The sequence below is a fragment of the Mus musculus genome, chromosome 9, assembly GCF_000001635.26.
Source record: "Mus musculus strain C57BL/6J chromosome 9, GRCm38.p6 C57BL/6J".
Lineage (NCBI taxonomy): Eukaryota > Metazoa > Chordata > Mammalia > Rodentia > Muridae > Mus > Mus musculus.
In genome coordinates, this window is record NC_000075.6 from 118,877,057 (window position 1) to 118,901,211 (window position 24,155).

Below are 24,155 nucleotides of genomic sequence, written 5' to 3' on the forward strand. Positions count from 1 at the left end.
TGGGCACGTCATTCTCAATGTCGTTTGAAAGCATCTCGTGGTGAATTGTGTCATTTCCTCCACAGGACAGCTCCTCTGTCATCCAGTTCATGGCTCGAGCCAAGGTGAAGGTGGAGCCTGCCCTGAGAGTGGTGGAGATAGCTAACGGGAACCCAGAAGAGACTCTGGTGAGTCGGCTGCCCTGGGGCAGCTCTCCTCAGGGGACAGGGACCTGGGACTGGGATCTGTGAGGAAAGACTTTCTAAGCCAAGATGAAGGGTTTGTGGTAGACCCAAAGCCATGGCTGCCCCAGCTTCCAGGGCCCCCTGGAAGGCCTCGTGGCTCTGTTGTTGCGTTAGCTTGGTTCTTAGGATTCCTCTGGTATTTGAAACTTTTCTTGCAGTGATTGGCCAAAGGAAAAACTGTCTGGAAGCGTCCTCAACAGGCCTTAGATTTCCACTCTGAGGCCAAGGCTATTTTTATCTCTCTTGAGCCCTTCTCTCAAAACCTCTCCTGCCTGTATTGTTTCATGGCTGAGCATTGGGGCGGGGTGGGTGTGAGTGGGGCTTAAGAAACCACTGCTTGGTTGTCTTAAAGAGGCCATGTCAAGCTGCCAAGACCTAGAACCTTCTCTTTCACTCTCTACCTCTTCCCTTGTCCTCCTTGAAGCCGACAGGCTTCAGAGTGGGCAGTCTGCCTCATGGCTTAGCTGTCCAGTGAGAGAAAGCCTGGACAGAAAGGCCTTTCTTGTTCCTGGGGAAAGAAGGGTCATCCACTGTGTGACACCCTCCTGTGTTCAGTCCCTGGAGTGTAGACAGGGAAGTCAGCCAATGAGCTGCTCTGCGGAGGGACTGTGCTGAAACCTGCTGCCCTTTCCTGGTCCCTCCCACGGATTTTTACCTCCTCTCTGGGGAGGCTTGCTTGCTCTCTCTCTCTCTCTCTTTCTCTCTCTCTCTCATTGATTCTGTGTTGCTTTAACAAACTTAGGAAGTGAATTCAAGAAGAATTATGTACATACACAGAAAAGGGCTGTTAACTTATTTTCTAACCGCAACAGAGACCCTGCCTCTTCATCATGCTAGTACGTGAGAGGCTGGACTATGGTGCTTACTGGACAAAGATGATGAATTCGAGTTCAGTTCCCAGCACCCACGGAAGAAACCATCTGTGGCAGTCCATGCCGGCAACCCCAATTCTGGGGAATTGCGGAGAGGCAGATAGATCCCAGGGGGCTTCATGGGCAGCCAGTCCAGCCAAAATGGTTAGCTCTAGGGTCAATGGCATGCCAATCCCGTTCCTAATGTCAGTAAATATCACGAGAACATCAGCCAGTCTAGGATGGCAGCATTCACGAGGGGTCAGCCATCCCACAGTGGGTGCAGGGATGCGGTCCGGCCTGACCGCTCTTCACGTGGAGAAGCTACCTAGAATGAAACTCAAGGCCTCCGTACTCAGTTTTTCTGGCAGGTCAAATATTTGGGGTTGGCACTTGGCTCTTGGCTCTCTGCATTCTGGCAGAGAGCTGCTACTTGGCAGCTGGCTCAGCCTTTCACCTGGAAAGGAAGAGAAGGGTGGCCTTCGTTCACTGTCATGGCATGGGTTAAAGGGCACTATAGGATGAAACATGCCCAACCCCGAGGTTTAGGATGCTGTGATAAACCATGGTATCAACACCGAAGCACCACTAGAAATGTTGAACCGTGTGCAGCAGATGAAGCCTCTTGCGGTTGCGGGTGGTGAGAGAGCGCTGGGTGTGCGGCCGCACCCTGGCGTCCAGGGAGGCGCTGTGGAGCACTGTGTTCTGGGGCTCCAAGTCATTGGCTCTCCTGTTTTGAGAGCTGTGGTGATATTTTCCCCACCAAGTGGCCAGAAGCTGCTGTTGGGTTTTTGTTTTGTTTTGTTTTGATTTGATTTTCATGCTCCCAAAGGGAGGGAAGGAGGGCACAAGGAGAATCCCCCAAAGAGGGAAGGCTCCTCCCACCACCACTACCACCCCACCCTCCAGCCCCTCTCCTGTCAAATCCCCAAAGAGCCCTCTCGGAAAGCTCCTCCCACCCCTGGCTTTTTGGTCCATGAACTAAGATTCAGTTCTGCAATGTTTTCTCAACTTTCCTAGTAGGGGAAAAAATCTTCTCTGAGTAGAAAGACTTCTAGTTTAAGAACAAGCACACCCCCCACCCCACCCCACCCCCTGCATGATTCTTCTGAGTGCCTGGCTCCAATCGAACTTCCATCTGAAGGGGAATTTCCACAGAGGCCGGGCAGCAAACTTAAATCAGGTGAAATTTCACAGCCTCTCAGATTCGGCACCAAATTGTGTCCTTGAACCGGTGAGGAGATGAATCTGTGTCTGGTGTCCAGCAGGGCGTGGTGAGGAGGCTAGCAGTTGGATTTTTAACCATAAATAGCATGCATGCTGGTGAATTAGGACAGCGGACACTTTCCCTCCTGCCTTTCACGCGTATGTGTGTGCGCGCACACACACACACCAAGCGTGGCCTTGAAGGTGTTAGCCAACTCATCTACCCTGAGGTCCATCCTCAGCCCGCATGTCTTTTATTTTTATGTCAGGATACAAGTAATGCCTTGCAGAACATTTGTTAGTGACTAGAAACATGGAGTCGACTGTTCGAGGACTTGCTCCTTAAGGTATCCACCAGAGATATTTACTCTTGGTGGCTCTTCTATTACTGTGATAAGACATTGCACCCAAGGCAACTCATAAAACAGTTTCTTTGTGGCTTACGGTGCCGGAGGGTGGGTCCCTGAGCATCAGGGTAGGGAGCGTAGCGGCAGGTGAGCAGGCATGGCCCTGGAGCAGCAGATCACAGTTCCTCACCTGACCCACAAGCCCGAGGCAGAGAATAGCATAGACTTTTAAAACCTCAACGCGCACCCCCAACCCCTGTGACAGACCTCCTCCAACAGGGCCACACCTTCTAATCCTTTCAAGTAGTTCCAACAACTGGGGACCAAGTATTCAAATATATGGGGGGGGGGGGGCATTTTCATTCAGACCACCACACTTACCAGAAGAATGCAAGGTCAACTTCAATGGTGCTTATGGGGTTTCATGCAGTCTCAGACCTGAAGACCTTAGTGAGGTCTCGAAGGCCACAGGGTCAAAGGTTGTGAGGAGCCAATAATGTGTTGACTTTCATATTCAACCCAATCCAACTTACTACTAAGAGTGAGTTAGGGGTAAGTGAGAAAAGAGGAAACTGCATCCTGGGAAACTGTTTTCTGTCAGGGGAAGGAGTTCACCTCAGAGGTTACTCTCCACCGTTTGTTCTTAGTCAACCACAGTCTAAAATACTAGTACAAAATTCCAGAAACAACCCAAAGGCACTGTTAACACAATACTGTTATAATCTACCGTATGAGTTATTATTGCTAGTCTCTTATTGTTAGACATTAAACTCTATTACTGCTGTATAGGGTTAGCATTGGTGGGGTTTATCACTATCCACAGAGATCCACTGAGGTGTTAGAGAATACTTTATCTGGAAGAGCTAGAGTACAGAATGAAAATGGAAATATACTCCAGAGATATCCAACCCTATTCGTGAGCCAGGAAAAGGCACTAAAAGATCCCGGGGAATAGAGCTCTCCCTGCCCTGTGAATTGACTACAAAAGTCAACAACCGAGACAAAAACTTATCACGTACTCTGGGGTGATTAGGTTTCTTTTGTCAGCTCAACACACACTCGAGTCATCTGGGAAAGGGGAACCTCAATTGGGAAAATGCTTCTCTTGGACCGACCTTTGGGCAAGCCTATGTTTTCTGGTTGATGACTGATTTGAAAGAGTCTGTCCCATCATGGGCGTTGCTACCCCTGAGGAGGTGGGCCTGGTACTATAAGAAAGCAGGCTGAGCAAGTCATAGGCGCACACCTTGCGGCTCCCTGCTTCAGTTCCTGCCCTGGGGAAGTTCCGGCTGTAAGGGGTAAGATGAAATAAATCTTTCCCAACCTGAGTTGCTCCTGGCCATGCTCTTCTACCATCAATAGAAACCAAACTAAGACATACCCCCATAGTTTTTGAAGATTTATTTTATTTTTAGTTAAGTGTGTATGTGTGTATTCCACATCCACATGGAAAACAGAGGCACTGGATCCCCCGGGGCTGGATTTACAGGCAGTTTTGAGCTGTACAGCGTAGATGCTAGGATCCAAACTTGGGTCTTCTGCAGGGGCAGTACTTGCTCTTCATCGCTAAGCTCTCTCTCCAGCCCCAATCACCTCCATAGTTTTAGGGAGTCTAGCCAACAAAGAAGGCTGGAGACTCCCCCAATGTAGACTAAGAGATTAGAGAATTGTTAGTTATGGGGCCATCACCCCAAACTCCCTTCCTCTGCATCAGAGGCTGGTATGAATTCTCACTTGTCATCTCGGTGTCAGCATAAACTGGCAGGACGTTGGATGAGCTGTCAGGGTATGTGCACTTGACTGCCCCCTTGAGGTCAGCAGCAGAAACCTACCTTTTTCTGCTTTGCCAGAAGCAGAGTGGGCTAGACTTCCACATAGCTGAGAGTTCAAGGAATTGCCTGGAGAACCAGAGAGGGATGAGAGGAGTCAAGAAACGTGATGAACCGGGGCCATGCGGAATCCTGCCACAGGGAGAACTCAATGCCCTGGACTCTGGGGCTAGCTCCCCCGAGTCCTCATCACCTCTGGCACTGGAGTCAAGACACTGGGGACCAGGTCACTAGTGCTATCAGCTGCTCTGGCAAGCACAGTCAAGAGCCCATCTTTCCCTATGACTCACACAGCGGATGGTTCCACAGCATGGGGAGGAGATCTCACACTGGGCCACTGATAGTGACAGCTGTCCCCTTCTGTGTGCTTCTGGAGTCATGAAGGGCAGTGGCAAGTTAGCCAAGCTTGCATCTGAGCACATAGTTCAAATGCTTAGATCACCTTGGTGGGAGCTTCCCGCACAGGCAAGCATCCTAATGAGAGAGCACGGGAGCCTTGTCCTAAGATGGCAGGTGAGCTGTGTGTGCTTTGGTCTCTTTCAAGAATCCATGTGAGCTAGCGTGGTGATTCATACCTGTAGTTCCAGCACTTTGGAGGCAGATGGAGGCCGGTCTTGGCCACATAGCAAGAACCTGTCTAAAAACGAAACAAAAGAATGTGCTGCAGTGAGCCATGCTTCCTGGCTGGTGTGATAGGAAATATATTTGGAGCCTTTGCCTTCTACCATGGAGCCATGTGGGAATGACTACTCCTCCACGTGGGGATATAGATCACTGATTCACAGAAGACCCTAGAAAATCCACGGCTCCCTTCTCTGTGTGAGAACCACTAAGCCCTTTCTCTCGGGAAAGAAGGAGTCTGTGATACCTCAAGTTACATTGTAGCATACGGTTTCATTGCCACCCCTCCTCCTCCCGCACCATCAGATGGCTTGTAGCTCTTGCTCTTTACCCACCACCCTGTGGGAGAACCGAGCTCTGCCCATCAGAAACTGAAAAAACAAAACAAAACAAAACTCCAAGTGCGTTGCCAAACACACAAACTCTATTTTCCATTTAGTCCCTTGGTGAATACACCTGAAGGCTTACTAAGAGCTAGGTGCTGTGGTGGGCACTGGGGACAGAGTGAGGGAGGAGGTGGCCATAGCCATATCATCCACCCTGGGGCCGACTACAGGAAAACAATAATAATAACGTCAGCCAACAAAGAAACTGACAAGGACGTTGTTTCCAGTTGAGCCAGCCTCGGCAGAACCACCTTTTTCGGATTGGGGGTTAAGGCCTGGAAGCTGGAGAGGAAGACAGGGAGAACGCTGTGTGGAGACCTGGTGGCTTGGCCTGGCATGTCTAAGTCAGCAAAAGCAGAGGACAAGATTGAGCCAAAGAAGCAGGGAGCCCCATCCCCGCTCTGCAACAGTGGCTTCCAGTCTCCATCATAATTACCAGCATTACTGTGTTAAAGGACAGAACTCATATCCGCATAGAAATGTGCTTTGGTTGAATCGGGAGCGGGATATCTGGGACTCCCCAGAGTTCCTGGTCCCCAAGGAAACCTCACAGCTATGGAGGATAATATTTTAAATGAGTAAGATGTCCAGTGTACCACACTCTTTCACTGACCACTAATTATACCCCTTAAGGTCCCCAGAGCCCCATCTGGATAGATGCAGATGTACACACGGATGCACACACGTGTACACACGTGTACTATTGTAGACAAATTTGTCTTTCTAAGCAGCCAACAAGAAACTGTCAGGGTGATACACAGCTGACCCTCTCTCTTAGAAGCAACCTGGGTCTGCGGTGGCCTCGGGTGCACACCACATTCAGATTTAGTGGTCAGTTAATTGCAGAACTCTTCCCCTTGTGGTCTGGTCTCTCCCCAGAGCCACAAGTACGCAGCCAGGAGAGTTAAGATAGAAGGATGGAGCTAAGCGGTATACTCCTTACCTAGTGTGTCTAGTACCCTCACTTCAATCCCCAGCCAGAGGCCTTCTGAGGGTCTCTGTATAGTGGCAGGCCCTTGTCCCTTAACAACGTCTTATCCCTTCCGAGATATCTGGGAGGCTGCTCCATAGGTTATAAGTTAAGATCGTCAGTGAGGATGAAGGTAATTTCTACCTGACCAAAAATATCACCCCAAAGTGATCACTCCATCATCCTATGGAGGACTGGCCGGTTCTGAGTCTGATTTACTCAACACATTTCATCACTCATGCGCACGTTAAGCCCACTCATCACACATGTGCATGTTAAGCCCACTTTAACCTCCTGCTGATTCCATAAATGGTTGGTGTCTTCAACCTATACTCACCTGATATTTGCTCGAGTCGTGTTTTAATTTGTTAAAATATTGTGCATCCAGGTAGAGGCGGCTCGGTGGCTAAGAGCACTGGCTTCTCTTTGAAGGGAACTGGGTTTGATTCCCAGGACCCACATGAAAGCTCACGGCCACCTATAATTCCAGTTCCAGGGGATCCAGTGCCCTCTCTGATCTGCAAAGGCACCCAGAAAACAAACGGTATCAGATATACATGCAGGTAAAATACCTATATGCTAAAAATAAATGAATAAAAATTTAAAGCTGTGCATCAGGCCAGATGTGGTAGTTTACACTTATAATCGCAGCACTTAAAAGACAGACACAGGTGGATTGCTGCGAGCCACACAGTAAATCCAGACCAGCCTTGGCTATGGAGTAAGACCCTATATCAAAAAATAAATATATACTTGTCTACATACAAGTTCATAGATACATAAATACACATGCAGACAGATATAATTTATAGAACAATTTTTCTTTGTTGTTGTTTGGGGGTTTTGTTTGTTTGTTTGTTTTTGTTTTAAGTCAGGGTTTCTCTATGTAGCCCTAGCTGTCCTGGAACTTGCTCTGTAGATCAGGCTGGCCTGGATCTCAAGAGCTCAGCCTGCCTCTGCCTCCCAAGTGCTGGGATTAAAGGCGTGGAAAACCACTTCCAGCTGGTTTTTCATTTTCAGTAGCTTGTGATGTTCTGTTTTGTGGTTAACCATTATGTAGTTAATGTTATGATCTAAGTGACAGATGCCATAAAGTCACACCATGTGACAGATCTCACATTGGAGGTTTAATTGGGGACGGGATATCCTGCCTCTGGGTGAGGGTGGAGGGAAAAAGAGGAGGGAGTGGCTTTTTATAAGGGGATGTGGCCACATGAGCAGGGGAGGATGTGCAACTCGTGGTGACAGTGGGATTGTGTTGCATCTTGGCAGCTGGCGATGATGTCTGCTGTTGCTGGGTCCCTGGGGGCAGGCCGTGGAGACGCCTGGTTACTAAAAGTTTACCTGTTGTCCTTTCGTTAGATGCTTACAATAGTTCTGATTCTGTGTTTGTGTGAATAATTCTGCAGTAAGTACCTTCCACTTCTTTTAAAAATCTTTAATTGCATTTTATTTCTTTTGTGGCCCTATGTGCCTCTGTGTGTGTGTGCGTGTGCATGTGTGTGTGTTGGGCACCCACATCGCTCGTGTCTGGATGGAAGAAGACAACTTTTAGAACTCTGTTTCTTCCTTCTACCATGTGGACCTCAGGAACTGAACTAAGGACGTTGGGTCTGGCAGCAAGCACCTTTACCCACTGGGCTGTCTCGCCAGCCCAACATCTCTGCGCATAAAACTTTTTTTATAGTTTGCATTTTCTGCCTTTGATCGTGTTTTCAAGTACGGAATTGACAGGTCAAACGGCGTGAGTGTATTTAAGAAAGCAGTCATGGAGTCTGAGACACGATCAGGATGGAAGGGCGTTCCAGATAACAAAAACAAAGACAGGGACCTCAGGGGAGATGAGAGTAGGTAGCTAGGATGTGAATACATGACCTGGGAGGGGCCACAAAGGAAAGACAGCAGACTGCTGAGGCTCAGTGTCCTGAATTAGATGTTCCCAATCGACAGAGTGAGATACTGATGACCTGCCAGGACCTACGTTCTTGGAGAACAAAATGAATGACTGGGGGTGCTGTGAGGGGCTGACACAGTGCCACATGCGTGTGAAGGCTGGGCCTGAACTGGGGCAGTGACAGGTGAGGAAGATGCTTAGAGAGGCATGAGGGCTTGTCTGGGCCCCTGGCCCCAGTGGTCAGTAACTTGTCACTGCATTACGTGTCTTGTTTGTTCCCCATCAGTATGTATGTCACCACATTATGTGCTCCGTGTGCTCCCCTTCCTGTTTTCGTTCATGCAAATTTTTTTATCATTTGTTTTTAATCTGTGCTATGGCTTTCTCAGCACACTGCATGGCGCTCAGATCATTCACAGATGAATTTATTGCAGTCAGGATATAAGAGACAGATCTGCCAAGGCCTAGAGCTTACATCCAAGAGGACCAAGGACATCTCTGAGAAAAAAATCAGAGACACAAAGTAGCATTCCAGGGACATGACAGGGCATTCTTACGAAATTCGAAATTTGCCAGACTAAACTGTAGTGGCTACTCTCATCTCTGTGTCCACAAAACCAGACCTCCAACGTGGCTTTTGCCAAGAGGACACATTCCGTGTCCTGGGCCTTACAGCTAACCCCACACTGAGTTCAGAGCTGGCTCAGAACTCTTGTCTGCCAGCAAGTTTGGCTGACTTTTGCCTGAACCTCTAGGGAGGGCTTGAAGTGCTCCTGATTCGCAGGTCTGAAAAACCAGGCTCAGAGAAACCGGCTGGTGCTGCTGATGGCACCACCCCATCCCCCAAGGCGCCTGCTGGGTTTCCTAGGCTGGTTTCTCTAACTTGTCCCTCTGTTGGAAGATCTTTTTCTGCTCCACTGAAGTTCCCTTAAGACAAGTTCTGGATTCAGGGTTCTGCATGTGAAACCATAAAGCCTGTCTGTCTGATGGGTTATATCTATATATGACTATTTATACCACCCCACCTCAACACACATCACTCAGCTCCCGTCCCTCGCTCCGGAAGTAGAGACAAGGAACTAAAAATGGTCAGATTGTCTTTTGCTTTGTAAGAAGGAGGCTCAGTGACACTTGGAATCTGTAAAACCCCTCTCCCTTCCAACCCATGGGACCAGAAGTCAGTCAAGGAGTGCAGTCAGTATGAGCTAGAGTGGCAAAGGCCCACCCTCCTGCAAGAGGAACCCTGGCCTGCTCACCAGTGCTATGATGTGATATCCCCATTGCCATCCATTTCAAACTGTCATCATGATGCCTCTAGAGTTGGGAAGAGATGCACAGTTAACTCTTGAGAGCTGACCTAGGACAACTCCATGACACCAACAAATGACCTTCAAAGTTGAGGAATATGCCTCAGGGGGCAGGAGAGATGGCTGGGCAGTTGAGAGCACTTGCTGTTCTTAGAGAGAACCCACGCACCCACAGGAGGCAGCTCACAACCTTTTGTAACTCCAGCTTCAGGGAATCTGACATCTTCATCTAGCCTCTGAGGGCACCTACATGCATGTGACATATACACACACAGATACACACATACATATAAATAAAAATAAACAAGTGTGCCTCAATGAGATAAGACTTCTGTCTTAGTTATTCTGTGAAGAGACAGCATGACCACAGCAACTCTTAATAAAGAAAACATTTCATTGGGGCTGGCTTACGGTTCAGAGGTTTAGTCCATATCATCATGGTCAGAAGCATGGAGGCCTGCAGGCAGACACAGAGCTGGAGACGGAGCTGAGAGTCCCACGTCTTGAGCCGCAGGCAGCAGGACGTGAACTGCTACATGGGGTATGGCTTGGGCATCTCAGACGACAAAGTCTGCCCACAATGGTCACTTCCTCCCACAAGACCACACCCACACCCACAAGGCCACACCCACCCTCAGAAGGTCACACCCACTCCCACAAGGCCACACCCACTCCCACAAGGTCATACTTTCTAATAGTGCTAATCCCTGTGGGCCTCTGGGGACCGTTTCCTTTCAAACCCTCATAGCCTCCAATTGCACATGGCTCAGATTAGAAATGACAACATGTTGTGAGTGAATTCCTTTTAATAGTTCTGGCACAGCTGTGAGCCCCGAGACAGCGGCTTAATCCAAGTAACTCCACACTAAGGGACAAATATGTCACTGCTTGAGAACCCCAGCGTTCTTTCTTTCAGAGCCGAATGCAAGATAGAAGATTATCCTCTAATTCCCAGCTTTCTCTGCCATGCTTTTGTTCAGTTTGTGATATTTGAAGTCGGGGTCGTCATCATTACAGCCCTTTCGGGATACGAATCTCGGTTTGACGCTCTCCCCTCTGTGGTACCTCCTAGGTGGTCTTCGAGGCCTTGCACAATCTGGAACCCCGTGGCTACGTTGTGGGGTGGATCATCGCCATCAGTTTGCTGGTGGGGATCCTCATTTTTCTGCTGCTGGCTGTGCTCCTGTGGAAGGTAAGTCTGGGGACCACAAGTGCCAACTGATTTCCCACTCGGGACACCAGCTCTCAGGCCTCTCCAGGGCTGGGGAACCTTGGGAGATGTTTCCCTGCACAGTGCAGGGGCAAAAGAGGTCAGCGCCCCCTTCAGGTAGAAGATGGAACCTTGCCTCCTCTTGGACCACCTTTGAGAGAGAGAAGGGTCCTCAATTGCCCCCTCGTCTATCCTCAGAGATTAAACCCATCCTGACAGTCACTGCCACCATTGCTTCTCAGGAGATCAATTGGGTCCCCATGAGATGATTGCTCGTACAGGGGGAGCGATCTCACAATGGGTGGTACAGTGCTTTTCCTGGAGTCCGAGGTGACTACAGTTAAAGACAGGGCTATCTGTGACTTCAGCCTGAGGCGGGAATGATGGAGTTTAGGTTCTGTGGATTTTTAGGTAGGCATTCATTAAGAGGCAACCGGAGCCTGACCCAGAGGTAAGGAGGCACACACAATGGGGCGGAGGCGGCTGGCTTTCACCCCGTTTTGCGTTATCTTATGGGCACAAGTGGATACCTAGTGCTCTTTTGCAAAGCAGGTTTTAAATGCTGTTACTGGAACAACCTCTGAGAGTTTCACAGGTAGATGACTTAAATCCAAATACTTAATTTCTTTGGGATTACAAAACAGTATACATGCATAATCAAATGCGGTAACGCTAATAAAGAAAATGTGTCATCCGGGGTTACATCTTGGGAAAAGCTGTGGTGAACACGGCCTTGTCTCCATCTTGACCTGTTCCTCTGCATAGATGTGCGGGAGGCTTTCTCATGGGCCAGCTCACTCACGGACAATTTGCTAGTTAAATTATCCGCACATATACCCAGTGTATGTTCAGATAAAGCACTTCTAGAGCGGGAGTCATGGGTTCAGTTCCTGTCTGTGTATGTTCACACAGTCAGCACATGTGTTGTGTGGATCAGAGGGACAATGTTCAGCCGGTCCTCTCCTGCCATGAAGGCTACAGAATGCTGACTGTCAGGCTTGGTGGCCTGACTGAATCAACTCACCTGCCTCCTCTCCTTGTTGTTTTTGCTGCTCTTTTGTTTTTGTTTTTAAGATTTATAAATTTATTTATTTATGACACACCAGAAGAAGGCACCAGACCTGTGAGCTAATGGGTGCTGGGAATTGAACTCAGGACCTCTTTGGTGCTCTTAACTGCTGAGCCATCTCGCCAGCCCCTCTTTAGTTTTTGTTTCTGTTTTTGTTTTTTAAAGATTTATTTATTTATTATATGTAAGTACACTGTAGCTGTCTTCAGACACACCAGAAGAGGGCGTCAGATCTCATTACGGATGGTTGTGAGCCACCATGTGGTTGCTGGGATTTGAACTCAGGACCTGTGGAAGAGCAGTCAGTGCTCTTACCCACTGAGCCATCTCGCCATCCCTGTTTTTGTTTTTTTTTTTTAATTTATTTTTATTTCATGTGCATTGGTGTTTTGTTGTCATGTATATATGTGTGAGGGTTTTGGATCTCCTGGAACTGGAGTTACAGACAGTTGTGAGCTGCTATGTCAGTGCTGGGAATTGAACCCAGGCCCTCTGGAATAGCATTCAGTGCTCTTAACCACTGAGCCATCAGCCCTTCACCCTTGTTTTTGAGAGACGGTTTCTCTTTAGCCTGGCATGGGCAGATGAGGCTAACATGGCTGGCCAGGGAGCAGTAGGAGCCTGCTTGTCTCTGCCTACCCAGTTGTAAGCCAGGGCCGGTGTGCTTGGTATCTTTTCACATGGGTTCTGCAGATCAGAACTCGGGAGCCACTCCTCTGCCCCTGCAGGTTCAACTCTCCAATCTCACATGTGTAAACAGTCTAGAGCTCCCAGAGAACTGTGTGTTTAACATCCCTGTCGCAGCTTGATGGTCAGCTCCACTGCTCTAGACCCAGTGCTACCTTACTTGAAAGAGTGTCTGGAGAGTGAAGGAAACACATGGCGCATACTATGTGGAAATACGTCTGTCTTCCACCCCCGCGCATGTCAGATATCCCTGTGCTACCTGGCAGCCTGTTGTTCCCTGGCAGCTATACTACAAACCTCTCCCCATGTTGTTAGGAGTCCATTTCCAGCCACATTCTACTGACAGTGCCTACTCTGTAGTCTGCAGTCCCCCTAGCCCTAGAATCAATATTGTCCCTGGCTGAGCACAGCCCATAACAATGCCAGTGTGATTGAACAAATCCTCCACCGTGTCCTTAGAGCGAAACCCTAGAAACGGAGTCATGAGGAGCATGTAGTTCACACTGTAAGCTGCCCTCCTGAAATGCCACCCCAAGTCACAGCAGGTTTAGCAAAGTGTGAATTTTCCTGTCTATTTGCCAGCCGCAGATATTTCCTCTTTTTTGAATCTTCCAGTTTGCCATCTGGTTACCCTACATGGCCAGATAAACTCTTAACTCTCACTGTCTTCAGCTCCTTCCTGCTGAGAGGGCCTGTGGGTGGAAAACAAGGCTCAGTGTTAGAAGAGGTTGTCCTCTGATCTCCACATGTACTCTGTGGTGTGCGCATGCGCACACATGAGAACCCAAACATTAACTACAAGTTTTAAACATCTCCGTATAGTCTTCATGTGAGAGGGTTGTCCACCATCAGGCATGGCTCTAAAGCAGTCTGGCTCTTACACAAAAAGATACTGAGAAGCCATGAAAAGGAAAAAAAAAGAAAAAAGGTCTTGGTTGAAGACTAAGTAACGAGTCTCAAGGAAGTTAGAAAAAGCAGTCGAGATGATGGATTGTTTTTAAAGACCTGCATTCCCTAGAATATTGGGCTGCAGGCATTTTGTCACCTCTGATTCCTCTATCTATCACCTACAAATAATGCATTATGGGTATCAGGTAGCAGTTTAATATCTCACTGACGGCACAGCACAGAGAAGCCAGCTGAAATCTGGCTTAAGTCCAGTCCGACATCTGGCTTGTCTGACCTCACCAGTTTGGGCTTATTACCATAGTCCATATGTAATCACCTCCACTCCTCTCCAGGGAAGCCACTGGCTGGCACCTGCCACCAGCTGGGTGCAGCTGGCCAGGAAACCCATAATGAATAGATGGCCAGAGGTCAGGTCCTCTTCCTGTATGGAAACCTGTATTTCCTTCTACTATTGTTTAATCTTGTAAAATATTTATTTTGTGGGGAGTTGGGGGAGGGCTTGTTGGTCTGAGAACAACTTGCAGGAATGGGTCCTCTCCTGAGACTGAACTCAGGCCAGTCAGACTTAGTGGCCAGCTCCTCTCCCCACTGAAACATCCAGGAGACCTCTGAGTTCCCACTCAGAGAGCCTCTGGCAGCTGTCGCCTGTGCTTGGTCATCTGTGTCTCATACACATGAGTGGAAAGCCGGCTCGGCCGGAACATTCACAGTAGCACACAGGCCTGTGGGTCTTACATGCTTCTCACTCACAGGTAGCCGATGTCTTCCTTCAACAGGTAGCATTGGGTCCCTGCTAGGTGGCGTGCTCCAAGTAACTGGGCAGAGGCAAACAACAGACCTCATACTCTCTTGAAACCCTGTGAGAAAGGTACTTCAGTGGCAGAGAGGAGCAAATGTGATTAGGCCTGGTTCACTGGCCCCTGCCCCTTGTGACATGTGTCCTGTAGGGTTCCTATCTTTGTGAAATAGAAGCCCGACTGGGTCCCACAAATGCCTTCTCCATGATGCTAAGCCCCAGTCCTCACCCTTGGGCTCAGCCTACCCAGCCTCCCCCTCTACCTCTGCCATTACTGCTCCCCAGAACCTTCCTGAAGGACCTGCTCACAGCCCAGTCTCTCTCACGCTTGGCTGCAAAAGGACCTGGCTCTGACACAAAATCCACAGCAAGGCCCCAAGCTCAGCAGAGCCCTGAAATGGAGCCTAGTCAACCTCCTCAGAGCTGCGCCATCCTCGGACGCTGGGAACCGTAATTTAAACTTGATGTGCGAGGATTACAGTAGCCTGCCAAACCACTGTGCAGGAGGAAGACTTTGAAACATGAAACTCTTTCAAGGGAGAAAATTCAAAAGCATTCACTCTCCCTTGCGCCAGCTCATGGCCGGGATGGAAGACACCCCAGCCCGGTGCCTCTTCCTAGAGGCCTGTTTATGGGAAGGTTCAATCGTTCAGAGACACGATCGTTCAGAGAGCATGGGGTAGCATGCCTGAGGAACACCCTCAGCTCAATATGCCAGCCTGAGCCTAGAGGGAGAGAGAGACTCGGACATTTGCCCTTTAGGAGAAAAGTGCTTCTCTGCCTGCCTGCCTACCTGCCCCCCCTCTCTCCCCCCTCCCCCCCTTCCCCCTCCCTCCTCTCTCCCCCTCCCCCCTCCCCTTCCCCCCCTCCCTCCTCTCCCCCCTCTCCCCCCCCCTTCTCTCTCTCCCTCTCCTTCTCTCCCTCTTTTCCTCTCTCCCTCTCTCCCCCTCCCCCTCCCCCCTCCCCCCCTGCATCTCCCTCTCCTTTCCTGAGATCATCTCTTCCTGTTTGCAGTTTGCCAGGCACACGGGCCACCCCCTCAGTGAAGGACCTCATCCCCTGCCCTCGACCACGAACCCTCCATCTCTTTTCTTTTCTGACTGACACTTTTTCAAGGCAGGATGATTTAAAACAGTGTACCATTCTTTCACCAGGAGGACTTGTCCCGACTGGCCAAGTGACAAAGAGGCAGGGTGTAGAAAGGGTTTGTCTACCCTCCCCACCCCCTGAAGAGAGCTACTCAGAGGCCTCCATCAGTCGGAACCCTTCCTAGAGCCTGGTATTCTCAAGCTTCCTGAGAGAGCATGGTTTTTATTGGAGAGCATCACTTGTAACTCTCTCACATACAAAATGATTGGCAATGGACATCTGCGGAGTGGCATAGAAAATGTGTAAGGTTTGGCAACCACTCCAGAGGCCACTGGGGTCACCATCTTGCCTCCAAACCAGACTTCTTAAAAGAGTGTATAGACATGTGCACACACAGATACACACTCCCACCCACCCACCCCCACACACACCCATTAAAAATCATGTGCCTGAAATGTGCGGAGGGAGTGGTTTATATTTGGAGATAAATATTGGTCTGATGCTGTGTCCTCAGCATCTCGAGATGGAGACATGCTATATAAACAGTCAAGTAACCGAGGGCCCATAAACACAAGGTCCAGAGCTAGTCCAAAGGAAGAGTGTACCCAAAGTCCTTGGAGTAGCTGCCCAAAAAACACCCCAAAGGCCAGCGCACAGATGGGCACCCCAAAGAGACTAGATGCCCTGAAGTAGTCTGTCAGGCGCATCACCCCAAAGTGGACCAGACCACAGTACCTCAGGCCTGGGTTCGCTCTCATCTCTCTCTCTGGCGTTATTGACTCACCCGCACCCACCTAACCAAGCTGCTCAGGGAGAATCCGCTACTTTGTGGGTTCTCTGGCAGGCTTGGAGACTCATCCTGTTAGTCTGTGTGGAGCTGCTCTTGGCGGGTGTGGACTCTGTCAGGACCAGAAGATATTCTGCCTCTCCCGGCCTCCAGCTGAACAAACCTTAAAACTAGGCATGCCTCTCCTTCAAACAGGATAATTATAAACGAAACATCTGACCCCCTCCTTGGAAGATTCCAGAAAGGACACAGGAAAAATAAGTGACTACATTGGTTTGAAAGTATGGGGTCGCTATGGGTACAGGGTATGCTTTTGTTAATCATTTCCCAGAAGGCTCAGGGTGGACCGCCCAAGACTTTTAAGAATTTTCTCCCAAATACTCGAATAGTACTAACAAGAGCGGGTATGTATGCCCAAGGGAGGCCTGCAAGGGAGAAAAGTTCATCAGATCTCAAGTTATTGAGCATCTCAGAATGTGCTCTGCTCTCCAGTGTATCCATGCTGTAACAGGAGATTGAAAGTGTCTACTGGGTCCTTGAAGTTTGCTAGATTAACACTGAAGCTTTCTTAACCCGCAAATGTTACCATACGAGCCCATGGCTGAGCTCTTTAGTCTGATCACTGTAGACACTTCTCATTGGATACATGTATCAAAACATCATGTTTAATACTTTAGACATCCTCTTAGATCTGCTCCCCAGGCCTTATGCGAAAGGAAAACTCTTTGTTACTTATTGCTGGAGATCGACTCTAGGACCTGACCCGTGCCAAAAGCAGCAGCCCAGCCCAGGAAACAATTTTTAAAACTAAAACGTATCATGCTACTGGTTTGTCAGCTGTTAATAACAGGGTCAGTTTTTACTTAGTATATCTTCCCTTCAACATTTGGGTTCTCAGCCAGGCAGGTGGATCTCTGTGAGTCTGCGGCCAGCCTGGTCTACATAGTAAATACTAGGCCAGCCAGAGTTATATAGTGATACACTCTCTTAAGATATATGTATGTGTTTATGTATGTATATGCATATATATGTATTATATACACACATACATGTACACATACACACATACATTTGCACACACATGTTGTATACACACGCATACACTCTCACACACACTTGTGATTCTCAAGAGTTTACCTGAAGACTCTGATTATGACCCTTATGATCTGTCATGGTAGACTATCTGTCTACCAGCCTGTTCAAATAATTTTATGGTGTAAAGATGACTAAAGGAAAAAAGGAGAGTGGGATTCTGCTCACATAGATGGATGAAGTCCTGATGCCTCCCTCAGATATTTATCTCTGGAGTCTGCTAAATGCCCAGGCATCTGAGGCTGAGATCCTGGCAGTAAGAGCAGGTAGGAGTGGCCAAGCAGCATTCATGACACATAATAGGTTGAAGGGTGGGCTGGTGAGATGGCTCAGCGAGTAAGAGTACTAGCTACTCTTCCGAAAGTCCTGAGTTCAATTCCCAGCAACCACATGGTGGCTCACAACCATTCATACTGAGATCTGACGCCCTCTTCTGGTGTGTCTGAAGTCAGCTACAGTGTACTTATTTATAATAACAAATAAATCTTTGGACCGGAGTAAGCAGAGGTCCTAAATTCAATTCCCAGTAACCACATGAAGGCTCACAACCACCTGTACAGCTACAGTAAACACGTATACATAAAATAAATAAATCTTTTTAAAAAATAGGTTGAAGGGTCTTGCTGCCCTCCCTGGGAATATGTGAAGAGTGATAATTAAGGCACGTGTCTCAAGCACAGGACCTAGCACTATTTGGCACAAGGTACCATACAGTGTGGTGGCCATACAAACTAATATTCATGTATTCACTCATTCATTCATCCATCCATTCATTCTTTGTGTGTGTGTGTGTGTGTGTGTGTGTGTGTGTGTGTGTTGCTAGGAACAGAAGCCAAGGCCCTGTGCACAGTAGGCTGGTACTACATCACTAAATTGTTCCCAAATCTTCCCTTTTGTTCTCGATACCTTTTACTTCATCTGCCTGAAAATCTGGGTTTGTTAGAATAAGACCCTCTACTGCCATCTGTTGGGAAGTGGTCCTTGTAAACTTCTCTATGGCATCTGGTAACCCCCATTCCACTTGTGCATGGCTCACCCACACTGCCACACTCAGCCTCCCCTGCACATAATCACCCATAGGTTGACCATCGGGATCTTAGAGCCTGGGGCTCTGGAGATGAGAGTGGAGTTTGCAAGGGTGTCTGTGTGGGCAGCTGGGATGATTCCTTGAGAGGAAAGAACTTGCTCTGGTGTCTGCAGGAGGAGACAGCACATTGGCTTTGTTGGTGACAAGGATGCTATCCATAATGACATGGACATGTGAGTGTCACCATTGCATCAGCTGTTCTAAGTCCTTTCAGCACGGTGTCTGCATTTGGCCTATGAAATGCATATGGTGCACATTGCATCCATGTGGGCAAAACACTTCATGCACATAAAAATAAGTATTTTTTTTTAAAGATGGGCCTCTCTACACCAATCAGTTGAATCAAGATCACCCTCCTTCCCCATAAATTATGCCCAGAGGCCCATCTCCCAGGTGACTCTGCATTCTGTCAGGTTGAAAATTGGTGCTGACCACCACAGGCTACAAAAAGTCGCATAAACACTGGACACTGTAATGACTCTGTAAGATGACCCACTCATCCTACCATGTATGACAAGCTTTTGGCCAGACTCAGCTTCTGGGCTGGAATAGAGAAGTCTGAGTACTGAGCTGGAGAAAACTGCCAGCCTGGGTCAGGATGCAGAGCCAACCCTAGAGGAACCCAGGCTGCTAGCTCCAGCATAGATATACCATGAATGCACAAATATGAGAGAAAGTTCTAGATGACAAGGAGGATTAGGATCCTGTGGATACTTGAAAGGTTTGTTACGTGAGAGCAATATTTGTCAGATGGGGTCCACAGATGGCTGCTGTCTCTCAGGACATTAGTAACTTCATATAAGGATTCAGGACATAGCTCAGTTGGTAAAGTGCTTGCTACACAAGTATAAGGACCTGTGCCCATCCCAACACCTATATAAAGCCAGGCCTAAACTTGCTAGCCTAGTGTTGGGGAGGTAGACACAGTCAGATCCCTGGAGCTTCCTGGCCAGCCTGACCTACTTGACATGGTCCAGGCCACTGAGAGATTCATTTCAAATATCCAAGTGTTCCCAAGGAACAGCCCCTGATTCTGACCTCCACACATAAATACACACACACACACACATGCACACAAGCATGCACATATACACAAACACAAACATATAAACACATATATATAAGCACACAGATATACACACATATATACATAAACATATGCACATCCATATACATATGTGCTTATATACATGAATACATATACAAATAAACACACATATATACATATACACATAAACAAATACACACATAAGCATACACACATGTACACATAAACATGCAAACATAAACACATGCACATATATAAACACACATAAATATATATACATATATACACATAAATATATGTATATACATATATATATATATATATATATATATATATATACATACACACATATACATACACATACACACACACATATGCAGGAGAAAAAACAGCAATTCGGCTTAAAAAATGGTGGCTTCTCCCATGGCTGGTCAGGTCCTTTGCTGTACTACAGTCTATCACAGATTTCTAGAAGAACGCAGCTTCTCCAGAATTCACTGACTGTGACATGTTTATCTTTTTCACTGCTCCAAATACCTTTGAATAACCTGCAGTAAGTGATGTTTTCCAGCACCCAGTGCTGTGGTAACACTGTTCCAGAGTACTGAATGGCTTGCTGGGAGATAGACTTTAGGAAGTCAGTGTGGTGACCCGAGACATTCTTCTAGCATCCCCAGCCCTGGGAAGGGCTAGGTCCTGCCTCCCCATAGCTCAGTCTGCCTTGGCACACAGATCCAGTCCTAACGCAGAGTGTCTTCTGTCTTTCAGATGGGCTTCTTCCGCAGAAGGTACAAAGAGATCATTGAAGCTGAGAAAAACCGGAAAGAGAATGAAGATGGTTGGGACTGGGTCCAGAAAAACCAGTGACCCACCGTGCCAGTCATGTGATGCCCTCATGTCCCCATCACCAGCCTGTGGTCCTTGATCTTTGTATCTTTCATATTTGGAAGAAAGAAATCTTCTCCAGATTTTTCGGAGGCCCCACTGATGCTGTTCTCTTCCTCATCCCGTCAAGCCCGGTGCCGACCTGAGATGGCCACCCCTCCAGCCAGGTCACATGACTGGGGCCACCACCACTCCCCTTCGCAAGATGAACTTAGAACTTTGGAAAGGCAAGCTACAGAGCAAAGCAATATTTATGGATGCAACATTGCGTGGTCAACCCTCAGGGGAAAACTGTTACCTAAAAGTATTTTTTATAAATGTAAGCCTTTTATATTGATCATGTCTTTATATTTGTATCAATGTTTTATTATTTCTATTAAATAGTTCTATAATTCACTCAAGCACTGAAATCTTGGAAATACATGTCCCTGCATACAAATTTTAAAAGAGAAGGAACTTATTCTACTTTGGAACTTGTTGTTAGGGAAGAAAAAAAAAACTTGCAGATAAAACAAACTGAAGAAACCTCATGAAATGAATCCACCAAGCTGGAGGCACTGGGAAAGCACAAAGGACATGGCAAGGCCGCCTAAGACATTTATTCCCCATTGTTACCACCCGGAGTTAAGTTCAGAGAGCTTGAAGTATCGGTGTTTTCTCTTATGGACCTCTCACTGGGAGATTCTCAGCAGGAACTGGGATGGAAAGCTTGGTTTCCTCTCAGCAGTTGCTCTGTACCACACTGATACATGCAGCAGGCACTAAACCCTCTTCTGGAGTCAGCAAGTGCTGGATGGACAACTGGTCAACCTCAGAATAGCATCTCATCCTAAACAACATGTGTCAGAGTTCAGAGCCCAGGACCGAAGCTGTGCTCTCTCAGCAAAGGCCTGTTTTCTCTGTGTGTAAGCTGTTACCTTGTGGTATAATGTTAACACAAGACTCTCCATTTCCTCTGTCACTCTTGCTGTCCCCAACTGGTGGTGCTGCAGATACCTCCCCAGAGAGGATCACCCCACATGGTTTGTGTTTATGTCTTAGGTGGAATTCTCAAGAGTCGAACCCTGAAATAGGACTTGGGTGTAAATAATTTATTGAGGAAGTCTTCCCAGAAGGTAACAGTGAGGAAGTTGAGAATACAAGACAGGAGAGTACAGGGAGCCAGGCAACAGTGTCCTTTCAGGGGACAACCCACGAGGTGGCTTCAAACCAGTTGGATCTAATGAGCAAGTCAGACTCAGGAACCTGGACTTTTGTGATGCCACGCCTGCAGGGGATATAAACTTTCTGCCCTTAGGTCTTGCTGACAAGATGACTCTGTCCTCTAGAGGAGAACTTTGGGGGGCACCCTCAAGTAAGGAGATCCACAAATCATGCAAAGAACTCTGAGCCAAGAGCTTTAGTGCTCCCCTCCCCCACACAAGTGAATGCTACCTTCAGCTTTGTGTAGCCAAAAAAGCCATGAGTCTAAGCTGGTCCTAGGAGTCAAACATTACATCTGACCCATGACCAAGTCAAACTCACTACAAGGAAGGGGCAGCCCCCCCAAAAAAAAAAACAGTGCACACCCAGCTCTTTTAAGTTTTATCAAAAGAAAGAAGAAAGAAGTCTTGGCTTTACCAGCCATGTACATCCTGATCTGTAGTCAGGCACTATCCTGGTGGATCCCCTGAGAACACAGTCCCCTCGTGCCTCAGGGTGGTAAGCCTCCCACAATAGGTGCAGAGTGTGGATTCTTCATGAACCCCATTTGCAGCTGTCCTGTGATGATCGTGAATTGTGTCATGGTTTCCTTTAATAAATCATTTGAGAGTCTCAGGTGGTGAGACCACTACAGAACCATCTGCAGTTATACTCAAAATGCATTTGTCCCCACTGGCTTACTTCCTGCAGAGGGTATGACTGCATCAATGGAGAAGGATGCATAACTCAGCTAGCCAGCAGAGCTGCACCTGAGAAAGTGTGGAAGGCAGGAAGGGCAGACTCAGCTAGAATCTGGCCACTCAGCTGGATCTCAAATGGTGAACCGCCATGACTAGTCACATGCTCAGATGTCGATACAACTTCAGGAGGCAGATTTTAAGGAAACTATATGGTTGCTCAGGAAGCAAATCCTAAAAGGCACCATAGGGGAGAGGAGGCCTCTTTGCCTATCTGATAATGTTGAGAGCTAGGGGTGTGGCTGCCTGGCACAGAGGCAGGGAAAGGGGTGGAGCATTGTCTTGGAATTCTCTCAGCTGAGTTGTTCAATGTCTCCATCCCAGTCTCCCTCCAGGGATCAGGAAAAGTGGGCAGGTGGATTGATGTGCCTGTGTTAGCTCTTTCTAGAACATTCTTTTTAAAAGCCCACTGTGTCGCCTGTTGTAGCCTTCCTCTGCCTCTGAGTTCATTCTGCAGACGTTCTCCAGGGCGCTATCAATAGCCTGCTTGTTTTTCAGTTGTGTCTTCTGTGGGTTTAACCAGCTCAAGAAAGACTAGAGCATCCCCAAAGTGAACCCTGCCACAGAAAGGCTATGACGTAGACAAACAAGAACACCAGCAAGAGGGGCTGGTCGATTGACTAGCGCACACCCTGTGTCCTGCCACTGTGGTCTCAGGCAATGATTTGGGAAAGCACCTCAGGGCCCAGCGGTTTGACAGGCTGCATGAAGTTGTCTGTCCGAGTCCCCCATCCATCTATCCTTGTGCTCTACCACTCAACCCCCTACCCAACCCACCCCCACGCACCAAATATCACATGACCTACTAAAGCCAAAGGCAAGGGAAAGTCTCAATAAACAGCATGCTGTTGGGACACCCCGGGGACCAGTGACCCTTGTGGTGTGGTCAAGCCCCAGTGTGGAGGGTGTGGAAATGTTATTCACATTTATTTAAGGATGACACATACGTGATCATATATACCTGATTACCCTGGAAACATAAACCTAGAGAAGGGGTGCCCAGTGTCAACTTCCTGAGATTTAGCGGCACTGCAAAGCACTGGCGTTTGATGAGTGGCGTAGGATGCAGCTCAGTCACAGTGCTTGCCCGACACAGGGGAGGCATCATTTGGGGGACCTGTCCCATTGATAAACAAAAGGCAGAAACTGAATATTCTCAGAATGACTTCCCCGAGAACACAGAATTTTAGTCGATGTGGGTTTGGGTAGAGGGGTATGTGTTCTATGATAATGACTGAAGGGAGGCGGCAGAGCCCCTGGGGCCAAGGGAGCCTTCTAGAACAACTTCTGGGTTTTCAGCATGAGGGAAGTGATGAGAAAATCTCCCCCCCCCCCGGGTGTGGCGTGGTGCTCTCTATAGCCGATCTGCTTTTCAGTCTATTAAAGTGTTTGGTTTGCTGTGTTTGATCCTGATGTACACAGTGTGATTGGTGGTGTGAGTTTAAGCTTTCTGGGTGGTTTGTTGCATGGCAGGCACCTCTGCTCTCTGCATGTCTGCAGCTTTACTGAGGTGCACACACACACACACACACACACACACACACACACACACACTGCCCGAGAGGATTTGGAGTGGGAGGGCTGCCCTTCCTCACTGTGTCTTGTGAATTCATGTCTATTTCTGCAGTCACTTCTGAATCACTTGCACTGTTTGGGAAATGCCAGGTTTACAAAAAATAAGTTTAGAATAAAACAAAATCTGGCTTCAAATGATCCCAGCGTGTCTGACTGTGATTTCTTTGCTGCTAAGAACTCTGTAAGGGCCTGAAGAGGGAATTCCAATATAATGCAATATGAGCGCTAAAGAGCACACCAAGGGCTGCCGACTCCCATGGGGGCACCCCACGTGATGGGGCTGAACCTGCCCTTAAGACATAATTTGGACACTACCATCTATGTGTATTGCCTGCCCGCCTGGGGC

The 24,155-nt window shown here is 48.0% G+C and overlaps 1 protein-coding gene and 2 long non-coding RNA genes across 5 annotated transcripts in view; 1 reads left to right on the top strand and 2 right to left on the bottom strand.

The window, feature by feature from the left end:
* Itga9 (integrin alpha 9) overlaps nucleotides 1-23,947 on the top strand; it is a 294,295-nt gene extending 270,348 nt beyond the window's left edge. For all 3 annotated transcript variants that reach the window (NM_133721.2, XM_006511918.4, NM_001113514.1), the window contains 3 exons: nucleotides 66-167; nucleotides 10,708-10,827; nucleotides 20,178-23,947. In NM_133721.2, the coding sequence (NP_598482.2) occupies nucleotides 66-167; nucleotides 10,708-10,827; nucleotides 20,178-20,276 (321 nt within the window). In that variant the 3' untranslated portion in view covers nucleotides 20,277-23,947. The remainder of the gene's footprint in view (nucleotides 1-65; nucleotides 168-10,707; nucleotides 10,828-20,177) is intronic.
* Nucleotides 4,015-10,166, bottom strand: Gm51695 (predicted gene, 51695). Its single transcript, NR_168556.1, has 3 exons — nucleotides 10,047-10,166; nucleotides 6,772-6,952; nucleotides 4,015-5,094 (listed from the first exon to the last, which is right to left on the bottom strand). It is a non-coding gene; the product is annotated as a predicted gene, 51695 (long non-coding RNA).
* LOC115487199 lies at nucleotides 12,390-17,617 on the bottom strand. Its single transcript, XR_003948269.1, has 3 exons — nucleotides 17,320-17,617; nucleotides 14,261-14,367; nucleotides 12,390-13,293 (listed from the first exon to the last, which is right to left on the bottom strand). It is a non-coding gene; the product is annotated as an uncharacterized LOC115487199 (long non-coding RNA).
* Nucleotides 23,948-24,155: the final 208 nt, after the last annotated feature.